Source organism: Amphiura filiformis, unplaced genomic scaffold, assembly GCF_039555335.1.
Source record: "Amphiura filiformis unplaced genomic scaffold, Afil_fr2py scaffold_28, whole genome shotgun sequence".
Lineage (NCBI taxonomy): Eukaryota > Metazoa > Echinodermata > Ophiuroidea > Amphilepidida > Amphiuridae > Amphiura > Amphiura filiformis.
The window spans coordinates 412100-423455 of NW_027305492.1; the positions used below are offsets into that span (position 1 = coordinate 412100).

General features: G+C 35.4%; 1 protein-coding gene across 1 annotated transcript; it reads left to right on the forward strand.

Annotated features, from left to right (window-relative positions):
• Positions 1–3589: 3589 nt before the first annotated feature.
• LOC140143776 (uncharacterized) lies at positions 3590–8095 on the forward strand. The gene is made up of 3 exons (XM_072165588.1): positions 3590–4225; positions 5249–5483; positions 7650–8095. The coding sequence occupies exons 1-3, from the start codon at positions 3671–3673 to the stop codon at positions 8093–8095; spliced, it is 1236 nt and encodes a 411-aa protein (XP_072021689.1). The 5' UTR covers positions 3590–3670.
• Positions 8096–11356: the final 3261 nt, after the last annotated feature.

An 11356-nucleotide genomic window follows, 5' to 3' on the forward strand; every position in this document is an offset into this window, starting at 1 on the left:
TGTCCAATTTTCTCCAGCAATAATAATAGTTGTCAACATCTGAGATTGTTAAAAATTCTTGGGATAAGGGGATTTATTAAACCAATCATGCTCACTAATACACACATTTACGATCTAAATTTAGGCCGGAGATAAACCAATCACGTTCACTGACACACACATTCACGATTCGGCGATTTATTAAACCAATCAGGCTCGCTGATACAAACATTCACGATCCTGGAATTAATTAAGTCAATCAGGCTCACTGATACACACATTCACAATCCGGGGATTTGTTCAGCCAATCAGGTTCACTTATACACACATTCGTGATCAAGACGCTGAAATGAAAGAGCAATTTTCTAGTACTTTACTTCGCTAAGTGAAAACTAATATAAATGTACAATTTTGTTGAACAAAAAGTCCCAACATCTTATACAATATAATAGTTTTATTAGGTAACAATGATCAGGAAACAAAATGACACATTTGTAATGGCTTAAATACAAAAGAATTCAAATGTACCTTGATGCCTTTTCAAGATTTTTAGTGACTTCAGAACCAAAATAAAATTGTATAATACCGGAAACAGATAAGAGGACATTCAAGAGTTAAAATCGAATTCTTTAAAACTTCCCTATAACATAAAATGTCGTCCCTTTCAAACATTCATGCATAAAGAACATGTAAATGTTCCTTGCAAATGTGACTAATTCCTTATGGAATTACTGACATTTTATACAGCGTGATTTTGGTAGTCTACAGTGTTTTTATTAATGATAATCATCATAATTATGTAATAAATTGATATCAAATGAGAGCTCCTATTTTTCTCATTAACATATTGAAATTAGGAGTTCCAAATCGGTGTATTTCCGAAGATATGATCAAAAAACTGTTGAATTAGTCTAAAATAATGGTATACCACATGTGAGACTAATTTGAGAGTTTTGTTGATGATTTCTCCGGAAATATACCAATTTGGAACGTCTAATTTCAGCATGTTAATGAGAAAAATATGAACCAAAACCAGCATTTTGATGGGGAAAAGTGAGGGGATGAGGTTGTCAATCAGGTTACCCACCTTTAATACTCTCTTGCTTAAACATACTTACGGCAGTCATGTATATTACACGTTGTCGTTGATGATCCACTGCATCCTCCACTAACTGAACATCTCCTCCATCTAGTCTTAGTTCCACCGCCACATATTTGACTACAATTGCTCCACGAATTCCATGAATCCCATTGTCCTGAACAAAGCAAACATACACGAAATCACGAAATATGGGATGAATAGAGATTTTCGCTGGGCAAGTGAACAAGGATATACATCAGTCGTCCAGAAACAAATGAATTTATAATCAACAAGAAGAAGACTGCCGGTTAAGTACTAGAGATTATATTTAGTGAGATTATATTGTATGTGCATTTATTGTTAATGTATCAATAATATTAAGATTAAGATATTATTAACTTCATCAATCAGTTTGATATTGTTGTGTATTCGTGTGAGACCTGAGAAAAGCCGATTTTGGCAAAACGTCCAAAAATCTTACAATATTATAGTTTTAAATAAGTCTTATCAGGAAACAAAATGACATCTGTTTTATGAACCATTGTTCACAACCTAGGTTAATTTAGCAAATAATTCTATGATAATGTTCTATGTTACGAGTCGTACCGACTCAAGGCCAAAATCACCTTTTACCCGAACTCACACGAATGCACAACACAAATACACTGTTTGATTAAGCTAACAAAATCTAAGTCTTTAATTGAAAACAAAGTATGCTTGGTACATGTAACAACAGTATTGCATATACAATAAATCACACAATCACAGTTTTATTCTATCGGTACTTAACCAGCTGTCTTCTTATTGGTGATCATAGAGTTCTTGCATTGTTCTGGACGACTGATCCAGTGTACACTTGCGTTTATAAATATCCTTGCGTTTGAAATCCTCACACAAAAAATGATGCTGCTTTCTCCTATTGCTTATCTTCTTGCGCTGCTCACTCCGTAATATATCTTCTTGCGCAGATAAAAAAAAAAAATGGTGTTTCTTTCACCAATCACTCTTTTCCAGGGAACAGGTTTCTTTAACACAGCTCCGCTGTTTTGACAGATGCGTGGCCCTCACAATCAGAGCAAACTCCAGCAATTCGACAGAAGAACTTTAACCCTTTGAAGAGGAAGAGTACTTTTTTGTGCTCGCAATCTTCTTCGTTGCTGCATTAAAATAGCTCAATTATTGGCTACATAAACTGGTTAAAATGTACTTCTTTTTTGAAGCACGAAGACCATCACACACATGTGGAGTTTACAATCTCCCATGACATTCTGTAAAGTCCCAACTCCAGCCGCCAGCTGTTATACAGTACACCAGAAAACCCAAAATCTATTAATAGACCATTCTGTCACATTTACTTCCTGGGGACTTTCCAAAATCATGACCATTTCACAATCTGTTATAAGGTATTCCCCTGATGTTGCAACTATGCACAGAATATTGAGTAATATGGAAAATCCCCTATGGTATTAATAACTCTGATTCAGTTTGTTTTGATCATCTGATGAATGAAAGGGAATTCCCCTAGAACATGCCATAACACACAAACAGTGCAGGGGGTTTCCCATCTCATGAAATACTTTCAGCTTGTAAACAAAGTTAAATAATTAAATTAAATTACTCAGGGCACATCACATCTATCCCTCTCGCACGTATACAACCCTACATACCACCACCATACCACCACGGCCTCAAAAAGGTCATATGTATTTGTTTTTCTTTATTAAAATCAAATGAATTCGACCACTTATAATATTTACCATGTCCATTTGCCTATGACATAAAAAATACAAATTATCCGGTGGATTTTTTAAAAATCTTTATCAGAGACATAAATATAATATAATTATATAATAATATAACATAAATGATATTTTTACAGGTGTTCAACCCCAGCTTGTTAAATGTCAAATGTTTTTCGATGCCACTATCACAATGATATAATTTCATTTTAATGGTTTTCATTGTTGCTACTTCAAGGTATCCAAATGTAGAGCCTGAGTCCATCCCACGCACAGTGGCGGCGCTACGGATGGGGGAGGGGTGCAAGGGCTTGCATTTGCCCAAATATATTTCCTCCCCCTTCAGTTACCCCCCACACACACACACACTTTTGAGGCTTAACCCCAAACATTCGTAAATTTCCACTTTTTGCGGCAACTTTGCGCATGTCGATTTTTCCCCACCCCTGAAATTCACTTTGCCCCCCCCCCCAAAAAAAACCTCCCCGAAAAGAATCCTGGTGCCGTCACTGTCCACGCATACACGGTCATCATTATTTTCCTGATCATGGAAATTATTAGATTATTACCATTCTCATTAAAACGTTATAACATTACACTTACGGCAGGTATACATTGTGTAACACGAATTCCATGAACCCCATTGTCCTGAAAAAAGGAAACAGACACGAAAAGTGGGGTGAATAGAGATTATCGCTAGACAAGTAAACAAGGCTATCCATCAGTCGTCCAGATCGATCTGCGCATGTCACTGTACGGGTTAGACGTGCTTTGCTAAAGCTCCGGGCAAAAACCGCCAAATTTAATTTCTTTTAATTATATTGCTCCACCAAACTGTTTCTACGTGATAAAGAAAGAGTTGCTGAATAAAATGAGCGGTAAAAGAAAGCCAAACAAGGGTGACAAAAAATCTCAGCGGAAAAAGGAAGCTGAACCTGAAATGTCGACGAGTGAAGATGAGCTATTTGATAGATCTACACGTGGAGTGCAAAATGGCGCCGACGAGCCGAGTAATGGACAACTAATGCAAAAGTTGAACGATATGACTTCATTAATAAATACAGTTCTCACTCGCCTGGAAAAGGTAGAAATAGAACATAAAGTGCTAGAGACTAGAGTCACACAGTTAGAAGCTAGTGCAGAGAATGTAGAAGTATCTTTGGAAGAAATTAAAACGCAGCAAGGGACTTGTGCAGAGAAGAAAGACATAGAGAATTTAGAGCGTCAGCTGGACGACCTGGCCAACAGATCTCGCCGAAATAATGTTGTGATCTGGGGAATCCCAGAAAACAGTGAAGATTCATCTGATTGCCGGGCCTTCATATCGAGCTTCCTTGAAAAACATATGAAAATAGAAGATGCAAATAAGATCGAGGTGGAAAGGGCACACCGTAGCCCAATGGGGAAGTTAGCGCAAGCACAAGCCGTACGGAGAGATAACCCACGGCAGCTGTAAAAGACAGAAAACAGAAATGACAGAAATGACAGAAAAGACAGAAAAGTTTGGAGTTATGAATTAGAGAGTAGTTATTGATAGTAATGAATGCAAATGAGTGAGAATCCCGGTGAGAATGAGTCGAAATGAATCAGTTTGACCATACACTATATGTGGTCATAATATGTAACACTGTCACAAAAGTCTGGACTGTGCCTCAAAGCATGTTTTAAATGGTCTATGCTCTAAGCCAGAAAGCCTTGACCAGCTGCAGGACCTGCTGATACACAGCAGGTTTGTGTTGCATACCTGCATATTTTTAGAGTTTCTTAGTGGCGCAGTGAGTATAAGCTACTTTATTTGAAGTGCATGTGATGTTGGCGAAAACTTTGTGGTGGTGGAGTCCATGGAGAGGGGTGGATGCTGATCCCCACAAATCATCACAATTATATTTAGCTTTTACTATTTATATGGCACAACAAATTGTTATAAAGCAGGAGACACAATTGAAGACTCTATATCCATGCAAAGTTCACAAGTTACCCACAATTAGATGAAAACGATTTAATAAAAAAGCCTAGGCCGGCTGAAAAGCTGCCCCTTTTCCCCTGATGCCCCTCCCCCGGGCCCCTCCCCCGTTGGCCATGCCACTGTTGATCTGAGTGCATGAAATGATGAAAGTAATCCTTGCACGGACATGGCAGGTAAGGAGGCATTCATGAAGCTGTAAATAAGGGTGGCACTGTTAAAGTGTCTGTAGCTCAAAAATTTGTTTAATTACAGAAACTAAATTTTGTCAAATTCACCAAGTTTGATGGCAATCCAACAATCTATATACTCGGATGACCTTGACCATTATCGGCAATGGTAGTCGCATCCACCAAGTTTGATGGTAATCCAGCAAACTCCCAACATTTTAATTCCCACAGCTTCCTGACAACTCTCTAAATCATAACTTCTAACTTTTCTGTCTTTTCTGTCATTTCTGTAATTTCTGTTTTCTGTCTTTTACAGCTACCGGATAACCCACGACCAATCCATGTCAAATTCCTAAGGTACATAGATAGAGAGCGAGTTTTGCAAGGCGCCCCAAAGATTTTGAAGAAGAACAATTACAAGGGAAAAAGCATCTTTATAACAGACGATGTCACACAGAGAATAAGAAATGATAGAAAGAAACTGATAGTGCTGAGAAATAAGTTGAGAAAGGAAAACAAGTTTGCTTTGATTCCTTGGTCAGTGCCAGCATGTTTGTTGGTAAAAAACGATGATGGTAGTCTGAAGCGTTTAACCGCAAGCAATATGGCCATAGGCGAAATGGATACCGCGGCTCTGGAGTAGATACACGTTTTTGGAATGCATAAAATGGAGAGAGAATTAGTTTTTGTGCAAAGACTGTGGATGGAAAACAAGAGTTTTGTCATGGAATATACGTTGTTTCAAATTGGACTTTTTTTCTCCTGACACTTTTGGATGTATTATCGGGAATACACAGTGTACGCGCTACTCGCTGTTTCGATTGTCTTTTGGAAAAATACTCATCTCCGTAACTTTTTTTGAATGTTTCGAATAGAGATTAACAACTTTGGATTACACACGGAGAGTTTTTCGTGCACGTAAACCTGGATCTATTTTACATCTTTCAAGACTGTGGAAGGAAAGTAATATATTTGTCGCGGAATATACGTGAGTTTTTTAATTTATGAATTATTGAAACATTGGATTTATAGCCAGGAAAACGCACTGTTTTTTTTTTTTTTTTTTTATTTCGTCAGTGGATATATACTCTCTGCAATTTGTTTTACACGGTGTTTTTCACTTGAGAGGTGGAACTGAATTATTGAGATACCTCTACGGCGGTTTCAAACAGAAGGAAAAAAATTGCATGTTTTTCCTCTTTGTACAGTGGTGCGTGTTTTTATGTTTTGCCATCACAAACCCGATTGTACATCTTACGGGTTTAAAAGTGATTGGACTCTGTTGGTATGTAAATCAGTATTTAAAAATTTATTTGTGCTCATGTTTGTTGTTTTGTGTATTTGTAATTTTAAAATGCTTGTTTATAATATGATGAAATGCAAAATGTTTGATTTGTATCGTCTTATCACCGACACCGTGCATATACATTGTACATGTATCCACTCCCTTCCCATCCCCATTCACAGTTTTTTATCGGTACCAAAACACATCATGTGCCATCACCTGTTGCTCGTTTTGTTATTCAGATTTTATATGAATCCTAGCCACTACCCTGACCAGCATGATGAGTGCGGATGTTTTTATTTAGATTGGTATAAATTGGGATCATGTTGCCGTACCTATATTGTTATTTAAATTTTTATTATGCACCCTTGCCGAATGACGCGTAGGCTTGAGCACCACTCCATGGATCAGTATCAAGCAACGAATTTCCCGCACCTGTCGCTAGCTTTGTTATTCAAATTTTATTTGCAACCTCGTTGTATGACGCGTGTGCAGACACACCTTTTTGTAGCTGGATATATATCATGTTTCATTCAATCAAGTCTCTGCATGTTGCATGTAAAAGGTTTTCTTTCTTCATTGAAAAGGTTTTTCATTCATGTATTATTCAAATTAGGCGCAGGTCTGCATATTAACTGCTGCATGCTGCTAGACACGTGCGCGGCGCGGTGTAATCCTTTACCTTCACCTACATATTACGTGCATGTTTACATATGTTGTTATTGTATTTCCTTATATAAATAATGAATGATCGAGCTGGTGATAATTTAAAAATTATTTCCTTGAATGTAAGAGGTATTGGTAATTTCAAGAAGCGTAGGAGTATTTTTTAATTGGTGTAGAAATTCTCGTGCAGATTTAATTTTGTTGCAAGAAACTCATAGTACAGAGACAGTTGAAACTCAGTGGCAGCATGAATGGGGTGGCAAGATCCTTTTTTCCCATGGTACAAATAATAGCAAAGGAGTCGCAATTATCTTTCGTAATGGTAGTAATGTTGATGTGATTGACATTTGTAAAGATAACGATGGGAGACTTTTGGTTATAAATTTTAGTAAAGATGACCTGAATTTTACCTTGGTGAATATATATGCTCCCAACATTGAGAATATGCAAATAAATTTTTATTCTGAGCTGAAGAATTTCTTTATGGAAAAGAATTTTGAAGAGAAGGAGAAAATAATTATTGGTGGTGACTTTAATTGTATCTTGAATGCTAAGCTTGATAAGAAAGGTGGTATTGAAAAAATTAAGGAGAGTGTTGTTGATAAAATATGTGATGTTATGGATAATTACGATTTAATTGATATATGGAGAGTTTTAAATCCAAATACAATTAGATTCACATGGCGTCAAACAAATCCTCTTGTTCAGTGTAGGCTTGATTCTTTTTTAATAAGTAATTCTTTGATGGAATATGTTACAAATGCAGACATTATACCAGGGATAAGAACTGATCACTCTGCTGTTGTTATTAATGTGCCGTTGCAAAAAGAGCCGTGTCGTGGTCCAGGACATTGGAAATTTAACAACTCTTATCTTAATGAAGACGAGTATGTGAACGAAATGAACAACAATTTAGCTACTTGGTTAGATGATTCTTCTATAAGTGACCCTCAGATAAAATGGGAGTGGATCAAATTTAAGGTTAGGGATACAACAATTAAGTATGCTAAGAAGAAAGGTCTGTATAAGAAAGATAAGGTAAAGGAGCTAAATAATAAGCTTAATGTGTTGGAGCAATCTTTAGCAAATAATCCCTCAGACAACATTCTGGAGGAGATCCAAATCGTAAAGAATGATCTTGAAGAGTTGGATAGCAAAATTATTGATGGTGTAATTGTGCGTTCAAGAATTAGATGGGCGGAAAAAAGGTGAAAAGAGCAATAAATATTTTTTGGGCCTAGAAAAGAGGAACTGTAGAAAGAAACAATGTAAGAAATTGATTCTTGATGATGGTACCGAAATTGTAAATCCAAATGTAATTTTGAAAAAACAGAGTGATTTTTACAAAGATTTGTATGATTCGAAGGTTGACGCTGATGTTTCAAGAAATAATGCATTTTTGCATGGTAACAATGTAACCACCCTAGACGATGTAGAGAAGTCTAAATGTGAAGGGAAGCTTACAAAGGTAGATTGTTTTAATGTGCTTAACAAAATGTCAAAAAACAAAAGCCCAGGTAATGATGGGTTATCATGTGAGTGGTATCTTCAGTTCTGGAACAAAATTGGTTCATACCTAGTGGATGTTTTGAACAGAGGTTTAAATAAAGGTGAAATGTCATCCTCCCAAAGGCAGGCTGTTATTACATTGATTGAAAAAGAGGGTAAAGATAGATGTCATTTAAAAGACTGGAGACACATATCTTTACTTAACGTGGATTATAAAATAGCATCTAAAGTCCTTGCAATGAGGGTGGAAAGTGTCATACCTAAGTTAGTGCACATCGACCAAAGCGGTTTTGTTAAAGGGAGAAATATAAGCGAATCTATTCGTACTATACAAGATATTATGGATTATACTATGTATAAAAATGCTCCTGGATTATTGCTATTTTAGATTTTGAAAAAGCCTATGATTCACTTGAGTGGAATTTTTTATTTGAAGCCTTAAAAAGTAGGAATTTTGGTCCAGATTTTGTAAAGTATGTGAAAACATTGTACACAAATATTAGTAGTTGTATTTTAAATAATGGGCTTACATCGCAATACTTCTCTGTAAAAAGAGGGGTTCGTCAAGGGGACCCTTTGAGTTCTTACTTATTTATTTTGGCTCTGGAATTGCTATCATGTTCTATTCGGGAAAATCCGTCTATATCTGGTATTTTTGTTAATGATATAGAACTCAAATTGGTTCAATATGCTGATGACACAACATGTATTTTAGATGGGGAGCAATCTGCAAAAAATGTTTTGAAAGTTCTGGCTTCTTTTTCTGAAGTGTCTGGTTTAAAGCTAAATGTTAATAAATCTCAGGGTCTATGGATTGGTGCAAAAAGACATTGTAATGAAAAGCCTTTTAATATAGAATGGCCAACAGATCCAATTAAAGCTTTAGGTGTGTACTTCTCATATGATGAGAGTGCTGCTGAGAATATGAACTTTACCTTAAAGATTAAGCAGATCAAAACTCTCCTAAATATTTGGAAGTCAAGAAGACTTACATTGTCTGGTAAAATTCTTTTAATAAAAACTTTTGCTTTGTCTAAGTTCATTTTTTTAGCATCGGTAATTCATATTCCGGACTATGTTATTAATCAGATTGATAAAGTCATTTATAATTTCCTTTGGAATGGTGGTAAAGGTTTTATTAAGAAAACTTCTATTATTGGTGACATTGATGAAGGAGGATTGAAGATGGTGGATGTTAAATCAATTTTTCGAGCACAAAAAATCAAGTGGGCAAATAAATATAACACTTCCCTATCAGGTTGGAAGATTCTTTTTGATGATTTTATCTCTCCTTTTGGTGGAAATTTGATTTTCTATTGTAATATTACTCCAAAACAAATTCAAAGTTGGAAAAAAGTGCCCATCTTCTATAAAGACATGCTAAAATCATACTTTAGCTTTATTAATCCAGATAATGTAAATCCCTTTCATCAATGTATTTGGAATAATCAGCACATCAGTATTAATAAAAGGCCATGTTATTATAAACATTTCTTTAACAGTGGTTTAAAATTAGTTAGTGATTTATTTTATACCAATGGAAATATTATCCTTTTGATATTTGGTGTGAGAGGGATTCCACACAAGTTTTTTATGCAGTGGAGGAGTTTGGTTGATGCAGTTCCACTTCCTTGGAAACGAATTTTGAAGCAGGGTTTCGAAAGAGAAATGTGTAATCCAAAAGGCTTTTTTCTAATGAATAATGGTGTTGAAACCCCTATGAAGAACATGACATCTAAAATTATTTACCGTATTTTGATTCAAAGGATTCAAAAACCCCCAACATCGCAGAAAAGGTTCAGGGATGAATTAGATGTCAATGACGATGAATGGAGGGACATATACCTCATGCCTTTTAAGTCATCATATGATGTGAGAACAAGAATGTTTCAGTATAAAATCAATTTAAACTGTTTGATGACAAATAGTAGATTGTTTAAGATGAATATTGTGGATAGTGAAATTTGTACACATTGTAAAACTTTTCCTGAGACTTATAGGCATCTTTTCTGGAATTGTAACCATGCTGTAAAGATGTGGGATGATTTTAAAGTATGGTATAGGGTAAATTTTCAAAATAATGTTGAAAATTTGGATTATAAAAAATTCTGTTTGGTGTTGGTCTTAAAGAGTCTGACAGGTTGATTAATTTATGTCTTATTTTGATGAAAAAAGTTATCTATGACAGCAGATTCAGGAACCAAACTCCTTCTATAATCTCCTTTAAGAACTTGATAAAATTTCATTATAATTTAGAAAAGCAGATTGCTAGGAGTAAAAATAACATGTCAAACTTTATAAACAAGTGGGGTGTCTTGGAAACTTTTTGTACCGAGTAGTACATATTATATGTTAACATGTATAATGTATAATGTAAACTATACCTTTTTGTATTTCATCAAATATATTTACTTGATCAATGTAATGTAAAACAATTTCATGTGATGTATGGTTTTGTCTTTGTTGTATTATATGTATGTTTTTTTCCTCTTTGAGCACAGGGAAATAAAAGCCCCGTTTGGGGCATGAAAGATTTAAAAAATCAGTCGTCCAGAACACGTACAATTGAACTTTATAATCAACGAGAAGAAGACTGCCGGTTAAGTATCAATCATATTTACTTAAAGATTCATATTGTTAACTTCAACAATCAGTGTGTTATTTTTGTGCATTGTGTGAGAACAGGGAAAAGGTAAATTTGGCCTTGAGTCATTACGGCTCGTAATAATTTGTACATTTTTGACTTTGCAGCTTGGCATTTTTCAGTGACTGATTTTTAGTGGTTATTTAATCTATACCTGCACATAAGTGCTCCAATCTCAGGTTAAATACCAAATCTCGAGTTTAAAAGCTCGCTGATACATTCATGATCTAGGCCGGGATTAATTAAGCCAAGCAGGCTCAATGATACACACAATATTCACGATTAAGACCCTGAAATGAAATAGAAATTGTCTGGTATTT

What these genes read in the sequence shown, in the direction of transcription:
- LOC140143776 (XM_072165588.1), top strand. Translation starts at nt 3,671, where the DNA reads ATGAGCGGTAAAAGAAAGCCAAACAAGGGTGACAAAAAATCTCAGCGG. An exon ending in AGTTAGCGCAAGCACAAGCC is followed by an intron (nt 4,226 to 5,248) that starts GTACGGAGAGAT and finishes TGTCTTTTACAG; the next exon opens with CTACCGGATAACCCACGACC. An exon ending in TCCTTGGTCAGTGCCAGCAT is followed by an intron (nt 5,484 to 7,649) that starts GTTTGTTGGTAA and finishes TTACAAATGCAG; the next exon opens with ACATTATACCAGGGATAAGA.